This window comes from Oreochromis aureus, linkage group 1, assembly GCF_013358895.1.
Source record: "Oreochromis aureus strain Israel breed Guangdong linkage group 1, ZZ_aureus, whole genome shotgun sequence".
Lineage (NCBI taxonomy): Eukaryota > Metazoa > Chordata > Actinopteri > Cichliformes > Cichlidae > Oreochromis > Oreochromis aureus.
In genome coordinates, this window is record NC_052942.1 from 29,527,458 (window position 1) to 29,550,691 (window position 23,234).

The 23,234-nt window shown below is 39.7% G+C and overlaps 3 protein-coding genes across 8 annotated transcripts in view; all 3 read left to right on the forward strand.

Moving 5' to 3' along the window:
• On the forward strand, positions 1–10,343 carry LOC116314689 (tropomyosin alpha-1 chain-like). 6 transcript variants are annotated; one of them, XM_031732784.2, is made up of 10 exons: positions 4–236; positions 714–839; positions 2,900–3,033; positions 3,873–3,990; positions 4,139–4,209; positions 4,339–4,414; positions 4,533–4,595; positions 4,830–4,899; positions 5,500–5,578; positions 5,955–6,126. In XM_031732784.2, the coding sequence occupies exons 1-10, from the start codon at positions 123–125 to the stop codon at positions 5,956–5,958; spliced, it is 855 nt and encodes a 284-aa protein (XP_031588644.1). In that variant the 5' UTR covers positions 4–122; the 3' UTR covers positions 5,959–6,126. The 6 variants fall into 6 exon arrangements, with proteins under 6 accessions (XP_039468098.1, XP_031588645.1, XP_031588644.1 ...); XM_039612164.1 differs by lacking the exon at positions 5,500–5,578 and having other exon boundaries at positions 1–236; positions 5,955–6,305; XM_031732785.2 differs by lacking the exons at positions 5,500–5,578; positions 5,955–6,126 and adding an exon at positions 9,662–10,343 and having other exon boundaries at positions 3–236.
• A 610-nt stretch (positions 10,344–10,953) lies between these two features.
• On the forward strand, positions 10,954–18,506 carry fbxo22 (F-box protein 22). The gene is made up of 7 exons (XM_031732789.2): positions 10,954–11,167; positions 11,425–11,557; positions 12,201–12,288; positions 13,802–13,894; positions 15,362–15,514; positions 15,598–15,763; positions 16,148–18,506. Exons 1-7 carry the CDS (start codon positions 11,037–11,039, stop codon positions 16,539–16,541), a joined length of 1,158 nt encoding a protein of 385 aa, XP_031588649.1. The 5' UTR covers positions 10,954–11,036; the 3' UTR covers positions 16,542–18,506.
• A 1,095-nt stretch (positions 18,507–19,601) lies between these two features.
• LOC116314706 (transmembrane protein 266-like) overlaps positions 19,602–23,234 on the forward strand; it is a 47,551-nt gene continuing 43,918 nt past the window's right edge. Inside the window, exons 1-2 of the mRNA XM_031732811.2 lie at positions 19,602–19,682; positions 20,442–20,579. Of these exons, the coding sequence (XP_031588671.1) occupies positions 20,566–20,579 (14 nt within the window). The 5' untranslated portion in view covers positions 19,602–19,682; positions 20,442–20,565. The remainder of the gene's footprint in view (positions 19,683–20,441; positions 20,580–23,234) is intronic.

The window sequence follows — 23,234 nt, forward strand, 5'->3', positions numbered from 1 at the left end:
ACTCACTACAGACTAAGCGAGCTCGCACTCCAGCTTGGCGTTCAGAGTGGTTCAGACGCTCCGATCCCTTCATTCAGTTTCTTTTGTTTGGTTTACGCAGAGACCACCGACACTAACCAGCCATGGATGCCATCAAGAAGAAGATGCAGATGCTCAAGCTCGACAAGGAGAACGCCTTGGACAGAGCTGAGCAGGCCGAGTCAGATAAGAAAGCATCTGAGGACAGAAGCAAACAGGTCGGCATCCAATGTGAAACTCGGTCTGATGCTTTTACGCAGCAGTACCACTGGCACGTTGCGCACGGCGCTGCATGGTTCCTTTCCGGTGACCTGCCTCTGAGGATTATTATTTTACTTAAAAAATTCACTTTTAAATAATAACCTTAAAAATAGCTTTTCTTTTAGCGTTGCTTTACTTATATGTAGACTGCATGAGGTTGACACGATTGGAAACAGTGCACATTTATAGTTGGATCCTTTATTCATTAGTTATGCTGTTAAGTAATTAGCTAAATATTAATTTAAGAAATCCCAGCTTCAGGAATAATAATCTTTTAATAGAAATTCCCTAGTTTAGTAACAAATATATGTGTATGTGTACTTTTTTTTAATTAATAAAAGCTTGTTTGTGATTCTCCGTTGTTTGTGTTGAGAGTTAATCTGAGAAAATCATCCACACGTGAGTAAAAATCTTCTCGTTTCTCTGCGTACCAGCTTGAGGATGACCTGGTAGCACTGCAGAAGAAGCTGAAGGCAACTGAGGATGAGTTGGACAAATACTCTGAAGCCCTGAAGGAGGCCCAGGAGAAATTGGAGCTCGCAGAGAAGAAAGCCACAGATGTGAGTTTGCGCCGAAGGAACCCATTTGGCGCACCCACTGCCTAATGATATGACCTTGACACACTCCTTTTGAGTCCCGTCTGGAAACTAAGATCACCAGCCATAAAACAGACTTACCCTAATGCTTAAGTTATGCACTAATCAATTACAAGAGAGTTGTGGGCTTCATAAGAATATATGGATAGTTAAATTTAGCTCTTGTGCTGTTTATGGTAAAGTCACAGCTCACTGGCTTACCGTTGCATTCCACCACCGTTTGGACGAATCTGAGGGCCAGTGTCTGATTTCAGTCGGGTATTTTACAAGCATATTATGAAGTGTATTTTGACAGATTTGTGGCCCTGTTGGCCACAGAACGTACTCCGCGGTTATACCCAACCCAGATGAAATTACCAGTTTATTGGCAGCGTTTATTCTTACGCCAATAAAGCCTAATTGATGACGTCAAGAGCAGAGACGACGTCAGCAGCAGCAACAAAATTATTAACATCCGTGAGATAGACTCATGTTGACTGATTTAATGACAGAGAAAAGAAGTACAAAAAGATATAGTTCACTAAATAAATAACTATATAAATATAACAATATATTTGAATATTATGGACTATAATAGAGCAGGGGTGTCTTCTGTGCTCTTTAAGCCAGTTTAGTGCAGGAAGACAAAGTTCTGCAGGTCTAATTAGCACAATTATGAATATCGAGAACATTAATAACACTGTCTGAATAATTAAACATATTTATTATGTATGTATTATGTGTGTATAAGTGATTTAAGGTACTCTCTTGCTGTCTTTAGATTAAGGTGATGTTTGGAGCTGTGATTTTGAAAGGCTTAGCTCAATTTAGCAGTAGGGGACGCACTTTAAATAACTGGTTCATAATGTAGTTTTGTCGTAGCCAAAAAGCATTAAAATGGCTTGAAAATATTTTAAAAGACCATTAATAATAATTACAATCCCCATATTCAGTTCACTAAATTTATTCAACTATTTTCGAGTAAAATTAGTTACTTCCGGGGTTGGTGGCACGTCCCAATCCTCATCAGCGGTTGATTAAAGGCGGTGGGGGCAGGGATCAAACGCGCCGCATCTCCAAGTGTGCTTGTGTCTGCGTGTGGGGAAGCACGCAAAAAATCTGAGAGAAAACTAGCTTAGCTGAGACAAACAGAGCAAAAAAAATGGCCGGTGGGAGCTCCCTGGAAGCGGTGAAAAAGAAAATCAAGTCGTTGCAGGAGCAGGCCGATGCGGCGGAGGACCGGGCGGCGTTACTACAGCGGGACCTGAACCAGGAGAGGAGTGCGAGGGAAGCAGTAAGCGGCTAATGACTCTATAAGGCAATTAGTCCCCGGGGAGCCCAGAGCATTAGGAGTAAATCTGGTCAAAAAGCATGGTTGCTAGGTAGGCCCAGACCACCTCGGTATATGGTCGAAAACAGGTAGCAGGTTGGCGAGTTCGAAATTAGCCCACCGATGGATGTGAGTAAGGGATGGGTGGATGTGAAAGGACTCCACCCGGTAGATCCAGAATAAACCAAACAGCCCTTTTCAAGTAAGCTAACGGCACAGCAGCCCCGCAACACCGCAGGTCCTGTGAGATAAAGCCCTCCCTTGTGTGACTGGCTAGTTTGAGCACAGGGACCTCCATTTATCCACCTTGCAACATAACAAAACGTAGCCGTATAGCTAATTTGTTTAAGACTTAATCACAGCGAGCCACGAAATTGCAGGTTTGGCTGGGAAAACGCCAGAGAGTCTGGATAAGTTTGTCTCCTATATGAAATTCTGAAGTATTCTAACCTGTTTTTTGGTGTAAAATGTGTTAGAAAAAGAGAAATGACGCACACTCTTTAGCTGGTGTTGGAAAATGTGCATAAACAACCTGCATCCCTCTATTGGACAAGCTCCTGACCCAGCCCAGTCTCTCCAGGGAGAGCATGAGTTATTTTATCTGCCTAAGATCTCACAGCAGCTGAAAGCCTGCAGAGCCAAACGTAACACAAGAATTTCAGTTAAATGAATAAACTTGATGTGACTGTAGATGACTGGTGTTGTGCTCTCCTAGGCAGAGGGTGATGTAGCTTCCCTGAACAGACGTATCCAGCTGGTTGAGGAGGAGTTGGACCGTGCTCAGGAGCGTCTGGCCACAGCTCTGACCAAGCTGGAGGAAGCTGAGAAGGCTGCTGATGAGAGCGAGAGGTGGGTATCTTGCATCTGGAAAATTGGCACTAAACAGGCACCGCTCTCCCACCCCTCTTATATTATTCATACTCGTTTGCAGAGTACTGTAATGAAAAAGGGTGACATAGAAGGGTTATGACAAGCTCGGAAAAGAGAATCCTGCGTTGAGTCACTTGTTGTTGCTAACTTTTAAAAGCGCAGTAGTCGTGCTTGCACTGAATGCATTAAACATAAACGGAAATTTAAGTTCTAAGAAGGGTTTTGCTCAACTTTATTATATTATAAAACCAAACATTTGCACATGACATATGCTCTTTGAGTGTCACTTAAGATTTGGCTCATTGCTGCCACCAGTGGCTTGAAGTTGTATTGCATCACTCTTCACAAATGTGCCCGTATTTAAATAATTGTAGAAATGGTTATCTTCAAGATGTTATTTTGTGTAATATTAAAATATTGAGATAAATACTCTTTCTTTATTATTGAAGATGCATAGCTCCTGATCAGTGGCTAATCCACACCTGTGGAAATTTAATAGAAAGTTATTCCAGTTCATGCCCATGATTTTGTGTTGTGCTTCATTTGGTATTCAATTCATCCTTATCCACTCAGACAGTTGCCATGTACTTGGCACAACATGACAGATGAGGATGTGTGTTAAGTATTCAAACACTTTGTCCATATAGTCATGTAGTGGTCTCTCTCTAATTTTATCTCTACTTCACTAATACAAGGTATTGGTATGGTCCATATGCTTTGTACTAAATGTTTCTTTTAAGAGTGGAATTTCCTGTTCCTCTATGACTCATAGTGTAAACATTACTAAGACTCACCTTATACCACTTCCCTTCCCTCAGAGGCATGAAGGTCATTGAGAACAGGGCAATGAAGGACGAGGAGAAGATGGAGCTGCAGGAGATCCAGCTGAAGGAGGCCAAACACATCGCTGAGGAGGCTGACCGCAAATATGAGGAGGCGAGTTTCTCAGCTGTTCAGTGCACCCTGAACTTTGACAATTGTTCGGTTATTTACTTTGATGCAATGCTTGACATCTCTGGCCAGTATAGGATGCACTAATGTATTAAGCTAGTGTGAGACTAAAGTTAAGGAGTTGTGACTTCAGGTCGCTCGTAAGCTGGTGATCATTGAGGGTGACTTGGAACGTACAGAAGAGCGTGCTGAGCTGTCTGAGGGGTAATGATCACCCTTCCTCTTCCCTTCAGCACTTCTTGATAATGAATTTCCTTGTCTTTGTATTTTTCCTCACACCTCTCTTGCTTTCTGTGGTTTTTCTGTGTGTTTAATCACACCATAACTCTGCAGCAAATGCTCTGAGCTTGAGGAGGAGCTGAAAACTGTGCAGAACAACCTGAAGTCTCTGGAGGCCCAGGCAGAAAAGGTAAGCTCATTGACAAATATTCATAGTATAAACCTTTAAAGTTTGTTTGAAACTTTTTTGGGGTGCATTTTCATGTTTTGTATATTTGGGTGACTCTGCCCTGTGTATGTAACCACAGTACTCACAGAAGGAGGACAAGTACGAGGAGGAGATCAAGGTCCTGACAGACAAGCTAAAGGAGGTGAGTTAGTTATCAGTGAGTCATACATTTATATATCCTAAATTAAATTTTAAATAGCAGCTTCTCTTGAAACTGAAGATTGAATCGATTGCATTAGTTAATTGAATAGATATGCTGAGTGTGTGTATATATTTTTTACTCATACTTAAAGGCTTCCTTTCCTTTGTGGCTGTGGTTATTAATTTCCATTAGGAGGTTTACATTACCAATGTTTTATTGCTGTCCTCCACATAGGCTGAGACCCGTGCCGAGTTTGCTGAGAGATCAGTCGCCAAGCTGGAGAAGACCATTGATGACCTTGAGGGTATGAATGTTTTACACTTGGTTTTTAGTCTTTGGTGCAGCGTTTCATGTTCATTTTCCATACAAGCAAACATTTGTTACCTTTATTACAAAATTAATTGATGCAAAAAGCAACCCAGTGACTAGTCTTTGTCTAAAGTCCAGTCCTGGCTTCTGAGAGGGAAACTAATAAAAGGAAAATCTCCCATGTGGGGCTGTTTGAAGTATTTATCTGGTCAGCAGGTTGTTAAATAATCCTCAGGACAAATATCTACACTGTCAGTTGTCTGCCAGAAGAAAAACAAAACTGTGACAAACAGAACCTGCCATGATATTATCATGTTGGCGTCAACATTTCTCACTGCAGTACAGTTTGGCATGCTGGTGTAGTGAGTGTTCAAGGCCAGCTAGCCCTGAGAAGTCTTCACAGGGTCACGGAACATGAGGCAGTTTCTCGGTGACTCCTCAGGAATTTGACACACTGTCAGCAGCTGTTCATGTTCCTTCCTATTTCTGTCCTGCCTTTTTATTTCAGTTCCTCAGTTTGCGTTTTCTTTTGACTTTCATTTCTTGATGTTCACTCGCCCCTCACTGCCACTCTATAATAATTACAACTCTATAGATGAGCTGTATGCCCAGAAACTGAAGTACAAGGCCATCAGCGAGGAGCTGGACCACGCCCTCAACGACATGACTTCCATGTAATTCACAACACGCTTGTTTCTGTACTGTCTTAGAGCTCCATCTCCTTAACCACAGCAACAACATACAGTAGCGCCCTCTTGTGGGATGTTTGAGTGCCGTGAGTTTTTAACTCTACTAAACTACAACTTTAAATCCTTCCGTGCTTGTCTAACACTAATTTGTGAGTGACCTAATCATGTTTGATATCTTTTAAAAAATAGATTTCAATACACAATTTTTGCAGACCTTTAACATGAGTACCTACTTAGTAGACCTTGTTCCCTGTCTCAGTTCTGAGTTTTGCATCCATTTTTCCCTTTTGATTCTGCATGTCATATGTTTTCATTCTTTTATTTCTCCCTCCAATATTTTGTTCTTTTTTTTTGTTCACAGCTAAATTCTCACACTCTTCACTCCAGAAGCTGCTTGAGCATCATCCTTTCTCTCCTGTGCAGCACAGCCCTACTTTCTGTCTCCTTTGTCTATTTATTTCTTTACTGCCCTGGCAGTACTGCACATTGGGCCTTGGCTGCTGGAGTCCATTTGTCCATCTGTCTTTCAGACCTTTGAGCCACATTGCTTTATATAAAATAAACATTTTTCCATCTATGTCATCCCTTTCTTTTTCTCTCGCAATACTTCTTCATTTCCATTTGTCCTTTTTTGTTATTGTTTTACCTTCTTTGTGTTTTAATTTATTCTGTTTAGTAGCTTTTGAATAAACTCTGAAGCTCCTCTCTCTTAGTGCTTCTGTAATTTGATATAATGGCAGAAATTACATTTGACTTGTTTGGTTAAAAAAACACAAAGGAAAAAACAAAGTGTTTTAATCAAATAATGTAATCCTGAGTTACTTGTAGTGGCAGTGATTTTTTTTATTCAGTTTTTTAATAAGCTGATTGGGGATTTTATATATATTTTTTTTATATCTTTAGTTATATTTTATTGTTTTAAGGCTTCCTCACACCTTCCTCAATACTCATTGAGTGTTTGCAGATGTGAGCATAGCCCCAAAAGAACAAAACCAAAAAATAAACACTCCTCATATTGTAGGTATGAATAGCAAATCAACTAGACTCCAAGCCAGTAATGGCAGACATGGTCACTAAAACTACTACAATAGATTTTTTTTTTTTAATTATTATTATTTTTTAATTTAAAGAATGCTAATACAGTCACAGGGGCTATTGCAGACAAATGTGACTGTAAATTATATAAAATTGAGTAGGATGAGGTTTGTTTAGTTTCACTTGCTACACCAAATCTACTGAAACTCGAGTGGGATTGACCACAAAATTGTAAGGCTGTTTCGGGTGGCCCAAATGTCTTATGTCATAGTCACAGTAGTTCACATTATCTAATTGCATGCAGATCGAACCTCATAGATTTAAAGTAGAAATTAGGAAAATTCCCCACAAATGGTGACATGGTTGTTACAGAATGGCAGTTTAACTGTGGAATTACAAGTCCAATGCTTCAATGAGGTGACATTGTTGTGCAGATAAGTTGCGCTCATTGGCACAGGCTGCATAGACTGTCTGCAGTCAGAGTTGGATCAGGTTAGCTCCTGTCAAGTGACCTCTGCAGTCACCTGGTGATTGAAAGTGGCTGCTGCAGCTTCTTGCAGTTGGTCGCTAGATGAAAAAAGATCCAGTACAAACATTTGCGTCATCACTATTATTATATTTGTGAGAGAGTGTATGTTGTTTTGTCCCCCAACTAATCCCAAGGTTGCAGTCTTATCATTCTAGACTAAGTGATTAATAAGCAGTGAAAAGGAAAGTTTTTGTAAAACCAGTAGTGTGACTTTTCTGTGGTTAGCCAAGACTGCAAGCCTATGACTGTCTTAAAAAAAACAAACGAACCCAAAAATATATTTCTTGAGCCTTCTGTGTTCATTAGGTCAGGAAATCAACAAACTTATTTTGTGATTACCTTCAAAGCATCACTCTTTGTACTAACTTCCTTTCTTTCTTTCCCTTTTCTCCTACCTGCTTTCTGACTGTCAAGACCACCTATACAAGCAGCTTGAGAAAAATCGTCTTCTGACCAATGAACTGAGAGTAGCTCTAAACGAGGCATAAACTGGAAGGGAATCTTGTATGCTTTAATGTTTCTGAAATTCCAGTCACCAGGAATGTTGTTGTACTGTTTATTTAAATAACTATACACAGCAGCAATTATGTCTTAAAAATGAAACAAGTTACGCTTTCAAAAAGTGGGAATACAAGTGAGAGATTTTCACATGCATGTTCAAATAACTGCTTCAAGTGGGAGATTACACAGGAGAGGGATGAAATTCAGTTGATTTATTTTCTCAGTTATTATCAGGGCTGCATAATTGAAATCTGGTCTGCAATATGTGCTTCTATCCATGGGAAGGAGGCCTCGGAATATTGCAATGGACTGAACAAATATCACTTTTAAAATGATTTGGCTTTTATCCAGCTTTTCCTTTCTGTACTTGGGTGAGATGGATGGTTGTACAGGTGTGTAGTTTTTACTTGTAGCATTTCAGTGATACATTCACATTTTAATTATGAATTGCAATAATTAAAAAAATTCAATTATGTAGCACCAGTTTACAGCAGCAGTCACCTTAAGCACTAAATATTATAATGTAAAGGCCCCGAAGATTAGAGGGAAACCCCAACAATCAGACCATTCCCTGTGAGGAAGCACTCAGTGACAATAGGAAAGAGGAACTGTCTTTCAAAAGGGAGATCTCGGGGAGGACGGCAGCGTACTGTGATCGGTTTGGTTGTGAGGAGAAAGATGAGGACTAAACGCACCAAGGGAGAGACTAGTTTGGAAAATAATGACATGCAGTAGTGGCATGTAAATGCGTCAGGGGTGAAGAGGGAAGTGGAGAAGAAATCCTGAGTATGTCATGGGATGTCCTCCAGCAGCCTTAAACTGTAGCAGTATAAATAACAAAAAGCTTTATTCAAAATATATATATTTTTTTCCAAGTGTAATCTTAAAAGTAAAGAGGTTGTTTCCCAAACTTCAGCTGGGAGCTTATTTGATAGGAGAGGAGCCAGATATCTGGAGGCTCTGTCACCCATTCTACTTTTAGAAATTCTAGGAACAACAAGTAAGCCTGCAGTCTGAGAGCGAAGTGCTTTGTTGGGAACTGTTCCCACAAACCTCATAGTTATCTGTAGAGATGTCTGCCTTCTCCAAGAATATAATAAAACTACATGGCGCTCACCTTGCGATGCTCAAAGTGCCAAATAATTGGGTTGTTACTTCAGGAAAGAAACGTTCCAGCTGAATTTTTCCAAATGTTTATTTTGGGGAGCTTTAAGCATCACAAGGCAAGCAACATTTAGTTTCATTATATATCCTCAGGACATAGCAGCTTAAACCAAAACAGTGTAGACGGATAAAGAGAACTTCAAAGAAAAGGTGTGCAGTTTTATTTGGGGGCGAACTGTTTGTTAATCGTAGCACAGGAGGAGATTGATCATATGATTTCACCTGTAGCAACAAGGAAGTGTTGGCGGTAAGCAAGGTGTGACTAACAGATTTCACAGTACCCCTGCATAATCTGTCAGTAATTTGTCTAAGTGAATGGGGGAGAAAAAAGGACATGGAGTGTGCATATACAATAAAAGTAAAGTGATACTGGTGCAATAGTAGAAGGAGACAATTATTAGTGCTTAGAGTTTTCAGTTTTTTCCTCAAAAGTGCTAGGTATTGATACTTTGGTCAAGTCCACTGCCAAATCATATATTACAAAAAAGTAAAGCCTTTTTTTTTTTGTCCCCCTGCATAAACTCACCACGTCCAGTCCTGACCACAGCCCTGTCAATAGCATGAGTTTGTAGTATTTCTACTATACTTTAAATATAACTAATCAAATTTGAACTTGTATCAGAGAATCTAAAAATAACTTGAGGATATCAACTCTGCTAATAAATGCTGACCCTCTTACTGGGGAAAAAAAATATATACTGGGGTATGTAACGATATCCAGCATATGTTTGTCACTGTACCTGAGGTAAACCTTTGTCTGACTATATTCTGTGTTTCTTGTAACTGTTTTTTCTTTCTTTCTTTTTTTGTTTTTAACTGATGCAATGCTATATTAACAGATAAACTCACACGTGCTAAAGAAGAGGGCCTGAGCATAAAGCAGATGCTGGATCAGACTCTAATGGAGATGGTTAACATTTGACCTAGCTCTGTTCCCCTCCTCACATTGCCTCATCTGCTCTGAATAAGGCTGGCTCCCATATGACTGCTACACACAAAGCTGGAGCTTGCATTTGTCTCCTCTGACCGTGGCATCTTGAAGACACGAGTTCTGCGCAAGTTCATCTACAGTTTCCTTTACGCACTGTATTCAAAAGTCATTTAAAATTTACTGTACATCTTTAATTGTTTACATGTACGTGTGGGGAATTTGCACTTTTTTGGGGAATATACTGCACATGATCGTCATGAATGAAGCCATAATTTAAGCCAAGGTTATGAAAGGGACTTTTATTATGTGTACTTTTGTAAAGTTGCTTATGTGGTTTGTGTTTTTTTTTTTTTTTTTTTTTTTTTTTTTTGTATTGTAAAAATGTTTTCCGTGTCAGTGATATTCTCTTCCAGTTTAGCAAGGAAGGAATTCTTAGCACAGTAGCGAAACTCATTATATTGTTTCAACTAAGCAAACTAAATGCTTGTGGCATACTTATCTGTTCGTTATGTAGGTGTTTTCTTTTCGAAACACTGATTTTTGTTTTTTATCTTGGAGATGTACAAATCATGAATAAATATGCGAATCAACCTGGTTGTTGCAATTGTTAGCTGTTCTTGGAAGAAAGAAGCTTGAGAGTTTCCCCCAAGACCTTGACTGCCTGCTTCCAAGGAGTCAAGGTCTTGGGGAGTGATGAATCCTCAGAACCTGGACTTGAACATTATTGAAGTGTGGGATCATCAAGAAACCTGGAGAACCCTGAAAACTACTTCAAGAAATTACAAGAAAGTTTACCTACAAGAGTTCAGGCTGTTTCTCATTTTCCTAGCAAAATGTAAAGAAATAAAGGGTTACTCAAGAAATTTGCATAGTATTGTTAAAAAAAAAAGTTTGCTTCATGCCATCTCAACATGCAAAGGCAAACACAAGATTAAACTTTTTAGCTTGGGGGGAAAAAAGGCAACTGGACCTCCCTAAACTTGTAGATGTTTCAGCTCTCATCCAAAGGCATATGGGTCTAGAGATGAAAATGCCCAAATTGTACCTTTAATAAAAATAAATGGAAAATCATCTTTATCATTCAATTATTTAAGGTTTGATTATATGTGTTGATGAAAGTGAGAGATTTTCACATGCATGTGGGGGTACCTTAACTGCTATGGTTCCTCCTCGCCGCAGGGAGGCGCCAATAAACAGGTTATTCCTCTGCAGCGGTGGGAGTACAGGGGTTGAAGTTCGTAGCTGGAGTCTGTGTTGTGAGTCTCACGACTACAGAGCGAAACATGAGCGAGAACTCCGATTTTGTTGATTTTTTTCCGGATTCCAAGGCTGAATACATACTCAGCAATGTTGCGGAAGTGGTTGAGAGGATTCTTACGTTTATACCAACCAAATCGCTTCTCCAGCTCGCGAGGTAGGTGGCTGATCTTTGTACGCATCACTGTGAGCTAACGCTAATGGCCGCCGATAGAAGTGAAACTCCGACGCAAAAACTTACGGAAGAGCTAAAGCAGCAGCTAGCCTAGCGGTTGTTATTGTCTGTTGGACTCTAATCAAGGGCTTGCTTTCAGCTACTCTGCCTGGATATATAGACGAGCTGAGTCTTGTTTTTTTTAACAACATGATTGTACCTGTTCAGCGAGTGAGACTGAGTTTCTTTTACCCTTTCAGTGTGTGCAGACTTTGGAGAAACTGTGCCCGCAGAGTGCTTAGGACTCAGCAGCAGCTGACTTGGGTGTCGGCCTCTGGACACCACAGCACGGAGTCCCATGCTCTCAACAGCATCTTGGCTGAAGAAGTGGAGGTAAACTTCAAAACTCTCATCGAATGGTATTTAAATAATTAGTGACACTAAGTGAAAACGTTAAAGAAGTGTGTGTCGACAGGTCTTGGTTAATAGTTTAAAAACAGCATATCAATACCCTCTACGTTACCTACTCCTTGAGTGAGCTATCCAACGCGCAGAATTTGCCAGCTTTCCCCTGCAAAGCTATTCAGCCCATTGCTCAAACGCTTCCTGGGAGTTCACCATGGGCCTCACACTTGTATAAAGGCCATACAAGCAGTATTAAAGATTTCAAGTTGAAGTGAAGAATCTCAAAAGATATGTAGTCTTTATGCCACTAAGATTGCAATGATATGAACTTTGTGTTATACATGTCCTCCTGAGACCCAGCTTATTCACTTATGTTCTCTCTAATGGAGAGTTGTTTTTGCTCTATATCTTTTGACTTATTTGAGCTACCCTACTAAGTCCTGATGTACTGAATAGAGGACACCATGGCCTTTCCAATGATATCTCATGTGCTTGGGTAACCTCTTTTAGCTCCAAAGAGGCAGGATATCACAAAAAAGAAGTTAAGCTGAAGGAGACTTTGTTTGGTTCTCAGGAGGGTATGATCAGGAGCTGATTTTTTTTTAAAACTCTGATTGAAATAATTTTACAGAAAGTATACCTGCTGCCTAAAACAGTTCTGGTAATGGCAGACTGCGAGATCCTCAATGGAGGAGCCTTTTGCTACAAACCGAACAAAGGTTGGTATAAAATATATTTCTTTTGTAAACTGTTTAGTTCCCTTAAGGCACAACTCTCTCATACATTATTATTTGACTTAACTTTAAGGTGCAAATGCATTTCGGCTCTGAATGTAAAATAATCCTCAAGGAAAGCAGAAGTGTCTTTACAATTACTCTATAAATAAGTACTTCTAATAAAAGCTTGTTTTAGCGTTCATTTTGTAACAGTAAGTCTGTTTGTTTAAACATTTGCAGGCTACTGTTTGTTTGCCATGTTTAATTACCTGCTGTATGTCCTTGAAATGATATTTGAGGTGCACCTATTCTATCCATATAGACAAGGTTACACGTGTTTATTAGAGGTGTTTGTTTGAACTTAGATACAGAGCACATTGTTATTTGAATTCTAGAAAACTTTGAAACTGTTGCACCCTGAACAGTTTTCAGAGGGTGAAAAACTTGCCCAGTCTCTTAAATGAAGCTGTTCAAAGCATCTTAGGTAACGTAATAACAGTTCTTTTAAGGATTTAGGTCCACTATCTTCTGTCTGCTCTCCCGTTAGGCCTCAGTCACACAGGCCTAGAGACCGATTGATAACCATATCAACCTTTCCCGTCCATAGGGAAAAACTGTGTATTCCACAAGAGGTTGGCGTGTGATTCTCTAGCTGCCATGAACAAGGCTTTAGGACTTGATGTTTTTTTATTTTTTTTATTTTTTATTTTAGCGACTGCTGGCAGCCTCCCACAAATACTTGCAACTGGTTGGGATATACACATTTTTCATTAGCACTTAGTGGTCACTAGGGAAAAATGTGTGCTGTGTAACTGGATCTTAGGATTTTTTCCTCAAGCTCCATGCACACTCCTGTAAATGGTAGTATTTGATGTATCACTTATATAGCATGTGTAGTGTTTTCATATTGTTTATTATTTGGCCAAATCAAAGTAAAATTCATTTTATTGATGGGATATTTTAAGTAATAGTATTAATAGACTAGTCAGTTTATAATCTCTATACTATTAAGGAGCAATTTCAGCGGTGTCAAACAAACTGGACACAAGTCAGGACTTGTTTACAATGAAGCACAAAAAATAAAAAGCCATATCAAAAACAATATAAAGCATAATAGAATACAACATCAACCAACAAGTCAATTAAAAGCTTATCTGTATGAATAAAAAGTGTCTTCAGCTGCTTTTAAAAAGAATAAGTAAAGTCTGCACAGTGTAAATAAAGTGAAAGAAAATTTCACAGACTTCCACTGCCTGAAAACTCAGATTGCTACAAGTTTTGAACAACAAGGTGGGCAAAGAGCCCTGCAGCAGAGCAGTTGTGGAGATGGAGACTGTTTGTCCACTTTGTTGCTATGGCTAATCCTTTGTCATTCAGACTGTGTTTGGAATCGTCATGCTATAAAACAAAATGAACATATATCACATGCTGCCCTAATGGCATTGATCACAACCTCCACAGTAGTACACTTGTGTGGCCTTTCTTCTCATGAACATGTTTTTTCTCCCCACTGAAGCAAAAAAGAGTCGCAACAGTCTAGACGCAGAACTGAACGAGCTCTTCCCCAGAGGCTGTGATGTCATGGGCGTTGCTACACCAGGAATAGTCTGTAAGTGTTCCTTATTTCTGTCTCTCTCATATTTCTTCATTTATGAGGAAGAAAATAAAATTTCCCCCTCAAACCAAAATAAATCATGTGATTCGATATAAAACACTATTATTTTTAATGAGTTTCAAAGCTATAATGATACAAATGTGGCTTTCGGTTAATATACTACCATGCTCTGAATATGAAAGCCAACCACTTTTCAAGCGTATTCAAGGAGAATACTTCGTATATCAGCAGGGAGGACTCGCATTAATCCCCACCACTGCTGCCTAGTTAGAAAGTACCACTGGTGGCTTGCATCTCTGTGCCTCTCCCTCTGATATATTGCCTAGTCTGCCTGATGCTGTGCTCCCCATTTCTCTATATAATCACAACCCTCTGCAGAAGTGACACTCCATCAGCCATGTTCTCTTTCCTCAAGATGATGGCTTATCAGGCTCCCGTCGTCTATCAGGTTTAATGGAAGCCTCGGCCGTTTGTGATAACACTCGCATTTTGTGATGTAGTAGCCTAAGGTCACCACAGGGTCAACACGCCCAGCTAATTCAACTAAATTAGATCTTTATTCAGATAAGGCTGAGAGTTTGTATAGTAAACACTGCCCAGATTACAGCTAGTTATTTATCTATATTGATAAAGATGCTGATTGTATGAATTACAGAGATGACACATGTAGTATTCTTTCATTCTTTATGAATACTGTTTGTAACGCAATAGAAGATCAGGGTAAAGTGCATAGTAAAGAAATTTGTTTGCCTTCTGTTCGAAACGCTGAAAGGGTTTCTGTGATGTACAACTCAGCTTGTACACCATTTGTTTTGCTCAGCAGCACTAAAAAATTTTTTAGGATTGGTGAATGAGGATTCCTCTTTGTGTGGTGTTCCTGTTTATTTATGGCAGCACAGTGTCATGTATTTGCATGGAAACACATCCACATGTCCCTTTGATTCATGTTTTTTGAATCAAAGTTTTTGAAATAAATTTTTGTTGGTTTGGTTCTATGTTTAAAACCGGTTCTCACCCCTGTAGCATACACCCAGTCCGGTGCTGAATCCGCTCCCAGAATAAGTTAAACTGCAGTTCCTCTCATAGCCACTAGATGGTGACTTTTTGAAACTTTAGATAAATTTGGGTAACTTCTCACTTCAAATGAAAAATGAAAGAGAATTTCCTTGAGGTGGCTTTAGTTCATTTCTTCTTTGATTCTATTGATGGTAATATCAATTGTCAAAAACTGTAAAGCTTTAAGGGTTGTTTAATTCATTAGTAGGTGTCCACTGGTTTCCTCGTGTGTCATGCCTCTGCTCAATATTTTTTTTCTTTTTTAAACATTTGAATTTTCAGTACATCTATAACTGCGTATAAGGATAAACAATGCTGCTGATGCTGGTTAACAAATAATCCTTTAAAAGGACCTGCATAAAAGCTTATACTTTTATGGTGCTTCATGATTGGCTCTCTGTACAGTGACGCCCAGCGGCTCTTGCGGCAACCCCCCCCAGGAGTACCAACATGGAGGAGCTGGCTTTGCAATCATGCTTCCAGCTATTGAGGGTGTCCACATCCAGCCTTTTCACTTTTGTAAGAGAACCATCTCTCCGACAGCCCTTAAAGAAGCAGGTAAGCATCGACTACCTAGTTATTCAATAATATTAACGTCAATAAAATCTTTAATTTTTTTAATTTTTGTTATTTCTTTCCAGGACTAATTGACAACCCAGAGCTACGTGTGATACTGATTTTCTTCTATGAGGCATATAAACCAGGAGGCGCACGCTTCCTTAACCAGATACTAGAGCCGCTTTCGAAGACCAAAGCTCTGATTGCTGGAGGCCTGGTAGAGCATGCCTTCGCTCCTTCCAGATACTGGTGAGTTAATTTCCCGAGTGTAATCTAGATATTTTATGGGATTAATCTAGTAGGGGATTTCCTGCAAATATTTTTGGTCTGATCCTGTGGTAGTTTATCAAATGGTATTTCAGTCTGTATGTAGAAAAATGCAAAAGTATAATTGACTGCCACCACTCAGAGGCAACAATCATGATCTACTGCAGCAGAGTAAATATTAGCTGTTCAAAACACATTCTGAAGTTTGACATCTATATTTCTCTATTGGGTATCTCCTTTATCTCACTACCAATAGGATGTAATTGATTTTGATAAATAATGGGTAGTGTCTGAGGTAAATTATGAATAGCCTTTTCAGTATGCACTCTACAATACTCACACTTTCCATGATCTCTCACTCTGTAGCTGTAGCCAAGGTTCATATGGTGTGATAGGCCTGGCCCTGAGTGGGCCTAAAGTTCAGGGGGCGTCTGTGCTGTTGGAGGAAGACGTCATCAGCGCAAAAGCGGCTGAAGCCACAATCAGACGACTAAAGGCAGCCAAAATTCCAGAGAAAAACACCCTGGGATTTATGTTTGCCTGCGTGGGGCGAGGCCAGAACTACTACAACAACCAGAGCAATGTAGAGGCAGATGCTTTCCACAAGGTGTTCCCCAACACCCCGCTCTTTGGGCTGTTTGGAAACGGCGAGATTGGCTGCGATCGAATCATAAAAGATGACTACACACTGTGTGACACTGACATGGACAACCTGCAGCATGAGTACACTACTGTCATGACCCTGGTCCATCTAGGCTGAATGTCCCGCAGCAACGGTCAACACACAGGATGAAAGATGACACGTCATGCTTTTGTTTGTAACAGCAGTCGAGAGCAACAAACATCGTGTACAGAGTAACGGTACAGCATAGAAGAATATCGCTGTCACTATTTCTGCTCATAAAGAAGAACGGTAATCTTTTTAACCATCAGTGTAATGGCAGCATGTGGCATTGTATCCCTTGGAGACTGTGTGGAAACCCAGGCTTTATATTAAAACCAGTGCATTCATACAGTTCAGACATAATAATACAAACTCGGAAGAATGTTATATAGCACATATATAAAATGCAAGAAAAAGTGCCCCTATTATGCTCACTTAGGGACTGGAATGTTTACTTTGTACCTGAAGGAATTGGCTCACATGTACTGTGAAGTGCTGCAGAACTGTTTCTTACCTCATATCTTTAATGGTTTGTTAGGAGAAGCCCAGATGGCCCTGATTGGCACTATGAAAGTGAGGGTGTGCTTATTACACACAGAGCAACATAAAGTATTAGCCACATTATGAAGAGGATCTGACATTCTTTGTGAATGATCATTTTATATGTAAATAACTGAAATCACAACACATCTGTTTTCTGTAACTTGCTGTATGTAAATGCTTTTTTTTTTTTTTTTTTTTTTTTTTAATTGCTGCTATAGCATCAGTATTTTAGCAGCACAGTACGACTAGCTGAAAATTACTTTGAAAATTCCAAAGTGGTGGCTGCTTTACTTAATGGGCTCTGTTTGCATCACACTTTCATATTCACTTTTGTTATATGGCAGCACAACCAGAAAAAATATGGAAAGGATTTAATTTTATTGGGAGTTGTAGTCATCATTGGATCATTTGGTGCACTTTGCTCATGGTTAGCTTAGCTGGGTCAGCCAGTCAGGCTGGTACTGTGTCTCTGTGCTCTATAGTGATAAGTCACTGAAGAAAGCCTGGCCTGCAGAGAAGTTGTTTCAGGAAGTTCAGTAGGAGTGTTTTCTATGGGAACGTGTAACTCCTGGTAACTTTGAAAACCATTACATACATAAAAAGACAAACAAAAAAAACTTGGGGTATAATTGGGGCACTTTAATATTCATGATTCTGCAAATGCACTTTTAATTAATGTGATGACTCTGGGCCTTCCTCAAAACGTAATCTCTTTATCCAGCCAAGGTTTTACACATCTGTCTTACCAATGGATAATGTACACGCCACTGTAGCCTACAAGTTCATACTGATAGGATTCACAATTATTGAATTGGGTCCAGAAAATACAGTTACCGGTAGATTTTTTTCGTGCGTCTCTTTCTTTTTTCACATCTGCTACTACCTACACCCAACTGTTGGGCTTGAAGTCACATCAGCTAACTAAGCTCCTAGTGAATGGGACCAAATAGCTGCCCTGTTGGGTGTGTAAATGACACCTACTTTTAGTATTGGCTCTCCTGCACTTTCTGACTTTTATAAAGCAGGTGTTGATGGTTGGAAATAATTGAAGAAATGTGAAAAGCTGTAAGAATTTTACAATACTTTAGGACGCTGTAATGTTATACACATCTTGGCTTTTTCCTCAGATGGCCCTGTCTTTTAATACATTCTCTTGTTGCTTTGAAAAAAAAATTACTGAGATAAAGGTGCAATTTCCAAGTTATACTGTGTTTGTCAGGTAGTTGTATGTTGAAAAATGGCTTACGTTTTCTGTAAAAACTGCAATGATTGTAGCAAGAAGTAGATGTTTTCAAGAAATGTACAATATTTTTTACTTTTTGAAAGACATTATTTACAGCTTAGTTGATGTGTTTCCTTTTTTTGTTCATTTTCCCCCCATCTGATCGTTTTTGGAGAAGAAATTAAACTGAATCTAAATGGCTTAATGAACAAACTTGTTTTGGTGTTGAAGAACTTTTCTAAATGTGCCAAATCATATCTCTTTTGCTCATCTCAATAAATTACAACCAAAAAAAATATATAAATAGATATCAGTTATTTTGTTTTCTTAAACCCACTATTGTTGAACGCACTGTGCATCTTTGAAAGACAGCCTCTGAGCCCACTGGGTGCTAAGCATCCGTCTTCGGTTGTAACTACAGGCTAACTACAGTTAATTTAGATCACCGGTTTTCGTTTTTTGCGCACACCCTGAAATTGCGCCTCAGCCTATAACATCTCCAGCAGCCCACGTCCAGGCGTGTTTAAATAAAGGAAGAGACGCTTCAGTCTGATTGATGTGCGCTTTAACCATCGACTGGCTAATCCCGATGAATGACAAACGGTTAAGCCAATTGCTGTAAAGGCAATTTATATTCCCATAGTATCTTTATTTTGGGAAACCATAAAAAACGCTCATGACACGGAGAGGGACGACCAACCAGGCGTAAAGCTAATAAAATCATCTGTGGCGATAATCCGCTCTCAAATTGGCCTCATTCGGGAATTGAGAAAAATTACTCCCAGGCTTTCTTTTTCTCTCACACATACATACACACGCACGCGCGCGCGCACACACATCCACCCCACGGCCAACATTTTTAGACTGCTATGTCGTGACCGGAGCGATGCAAATGTCACACGATTCGCTGGCTACTGTCAGTCTCCGGAACAAAAACGTCAATGTTTTGGTGGCCTTTGGATGAAATTCGCTTCGCGTTGCCCGGCTGCAGCTGTGGAAGGGGGTCGTTAGAGACCCGAGGCTTCATCTGGGCTCGCTTCAGCACCTGGACAGCTCCCCTCGCAGGGTTCCCCGCTGCGCTCGCCGGGGAAACCCTCGGCTGGGGAGCGGAACCTGGATCTGGATCAAGCCTCATCAATCTCAGCGAGGAGGAGGCTGCACTTAAAGGGCCGTTATTTCACCGCTCTGATAACAATTACAGCTAATATGATCTTGCCGAGTGACGATGCTTCTTGCATTTGAGCTTCAGCCCCTCTTTGGTTTTGCACTGAAATCCGCGCAGCGGAAGCAGCAGCAACGGCGGTGGTGGTGGTGCTCGTCCAATGCAAAAGTGCTAAGGATAGCTGCAGCCTACACACCGTGCGAGCCTGCTGCTGCTTCACTTACATTGATCACCGCCGAGAGAGACATTTCTATCAGCAAGGGGGCAGCGGGAGGCACAATTACCCGTCAACAATGTAAATCTCACACAGGTAGGTCCTTCGTGCCACATAATTCATGTAAGTGCAGAGTGGATCTGTTAGTAGTTGCACACACAATTGTCGTTTAGTTTCTCTCATAACAGCAAGTGAATCAGTGCAGGTTTATATCAGGAGCTATTATTACTCTGATGGAGCGTGGGAAGTCTGACATGCACCCAACTCTGTTGGAGTGCTAAATATTTGAGAGAGATGAGAAGATAAAAGCTTTATGACTGAGCAAAAGTTTACTTTTACACAAGTTTTACTGTGTATTCTTTTAAGATTCTACTAGTCTTTTTTTTTTTTTTTTTTTTTTTTTTTAATAACTTCAGATCATTAATATTTGTAAATGCTGTAATCTGGTTGCCACTTTTGAAAACTTGCAGGGCTTGCACAACAGATATTTATCACTATGTTGTGAAGAAGCTTAATTTGGAAAGCCAGTTTGATACACTATCAAATGTCAGATCACTATAATAAAATGTGTTGGCCACGAGTTATGTGTTGGAAGCAAGCTGCCAAATTTCAAATTTCTTCAAGGCGTTAAAGAAAGACGACAGTTTAGAGTAAATAAACTGTAAATAAATTAGTGCACTAAAATTGTTACAGTGTTAAAACTGGCATTATTAGAGTATTTAACAGTGTGCCTGCACAATTTTACAATTTGAGGTGTGGCTGATTTTACCTACATTTACACTTATATCCAGAAGTTGTTAAAAAGGATACTTGTATACTTTATGTACTGTACTGTAATGAATGGATTCTTCTCAGGGTTCAGCATGAAAGCAGCATCTCTCAGGTGGGTAGCTGACCTGCAGCACTAAAACAGACAGAAGTGAGTGGAAACCTTTTGACAACCTCCACCACATCTCTATCTCCTCCATCACCCAGGATCATGGCTAATTCTGAGTAAGTACAGCGTACACACTATTTTGACCACTGATTGATCCTTTCTTTTTCCCTCGCTATCTGTTAAATTTGCAAACTGGTGTACTAAAAAAATTGAACTCCTACTCGTTTCCTGTCTTAGAAAAAAACCCAATCAAAGTGTCATTAAATGACAGAAAATAATCATGTAAGCGCTACACTGTATCAGCTGGACATAAGACTTTTTTTTTTTATCACTGTCTTCCTTTTTCCTCTTATTTTCCCAGCGTGGCCATCTTTTTTATTTTATTTTTAGATTTTCTCATCTTTTCTCTCTTTTCTACGTCTCTCCTCTTTTGCCATTTCCCGGTTTTCCATCTCCATTTCTACAATAATGATCTTTATTCACTCAGACACTGCGCCCGTTGAGGTATCTCTGACCCTCCTCACTCTGAATGCACAGGCACATGCTGAAATGCAGATTCATGCAAACACACCTGCACAATGCTGACTATAGAGCGTCTGTTCTACAACCGTAAACGCAGGTCACTATGTTAATATCTTCTGTGGAGCAACATCCGCTATATTCTTTATCGTGCCCCGTGATCATTACAAATGACCACAATTCTTTCAGCATACATCTCCACCCCCAGTTTTCTCCAAGCTTTCCCTTTTTAATCTTCCCTCTCCAACCTGTGTACTAAGAACAGCTGATGCATTACTGAGGGAACATGCTGTAGCCTGTGTGTATGTTTTGAATGTGTGAAGGCAAAGCAAGAGATACGGGAGAACGCTGAAAATTATTATTCTGTGTCACTTCATGATTCTGCTGGTAGTATGACTCTGTAATTTGTTTCATCGTAACCAACTGCATTTATTCTCTTGACCTAGATGAATAGCTCTAAAGCTTTGCTACATTTGCGCTTTTATGAGAGAACCGGTTCTGCTGATGGTCCCATATGAAGCACAGCTCAGCAGCTCTCAGTAGCAGTGCTGTCTCATGTTGTGTTTAAGGTGAAACGCATCCTAAAACAGATGACTGTGGCCCACATTTGCACTCGAAACTAATGATTGTTTCATTACGCAGTATATTATAGGCAGTACGAAAAAAATGTAATATTTTTATTGCTCTTAACATCCAGCCACTTGTGCACTATTCACCACCTCATCTTGGTTTTTTAAGACGAGATGTCACCGGATTTATGTACATTTATGTTTCAGGCAAATTTGCCAGGCTGATTCTATATTAGCACATATTTTCAGCTTCATAACAATTTGGTTTAAGTTAAAGCGAAATTTAAAGAAAGTCGATAAAACCAAAAACATACACCGAGAAAAGCATGGAGAAGGAGAGAGACAGCTCATGATCCAGAGCATATCACATCATCTGTCACATATGGTGGAGGCAATGTTATAGCACAGGCTTGTATGGCTGCCAGTGGATCAGGGTCACTATTGTTTACTGATGTTATGACTTAGGATAGAGGTAACAGGATGAATTCTGAAGTGTATAGGCTATACTCTCTGCTCAGATTCAGCCAAATTAGGCTTGATTGGACTGATGGGATGCCACTTTGCAGTGCAGCTTTATAATGACCCAAAGGATACTGCAAAAGCAACTCAAGGGTTTCTAAAGGCAAAGAAATGGGCTATTCTTTAATGGCAAAGTCACCTGATCTCAACCCAATAAAGTAGCTTTCTCGTTATTAAATACAAAGCTGAGAGGAGAAAAAACCACAAACAAGCAGCAACTGAAGGTGGCTGCGTCATCCTAATGGAGGAGATCTGGTGGTGTCCATGTGTTCTTACCTCAGGCAGTCATTAACTTCCTTTTAATCCGAGTGTAGAAACAATCCTAAATATTAAAATGATGTTAGTTTGTCTAAAAAATATGTGCATAAATATACTAAAAGTTCCATAATTTCTAAAGACTTGCTGTATTTTTTTCTTAAGCCCCTTGAATTGAAGCTAAAAGTGTAATCTAGTTACTTACTTTCCACCACAGCTTGATTTTTGCTGCAGTTCCATATTTTCTCACCTAACAATGCTCAAGGTTTGTAGCTTGACTGAAGCTTCAGAGAAAGATGTGCTCATGTTCACAGAGTCTCACTTTGTGGAAATAATTTATATAGTAAACTACATTTTAGTTTAGATTTTCCCTTTTGGAACTTTGCAGGTTCCTTGAAGCTCGACGGGACCATTCATCTTTCTCACCCCATTGCTGTTTACACTGATTTTAATGCAGTGCTAGTGGGAGGTCGGAGAGGCTGTACAGTTTTTCTTTTTTAGTTTGGAGGGTGGGAGTTCATATGCTCATCATGTCTTTCTGGGCTTTTGGAAGAAACACTGTCTGCGTGTGACCGTATAATCCCTTCATTCTACTGTACTGATGTTATATGCACCTATGCACAATAACAAATCAGGGTCACGGAATCTCCATTCACATGGTGCATTAATTGTTCCCGTAAATATAGTTCACCCCTTGCAATTTAAATACAAAACAATAAAAATATATAACTGTTTCTTCTGTTTTAGCTATATTTCACCAGATGTACAGACGACACCTCAAATGCACTCCTATGATTTCTCTTATGTTTGTCAGTGCAGAAGAACCACTGTTAAAATCAGCTTTACAAGTCTACAGAACTCCGTGTTTCCAGCCTTTAAAGCTTTCAAGACCAATTTTCCTTCAAGTGT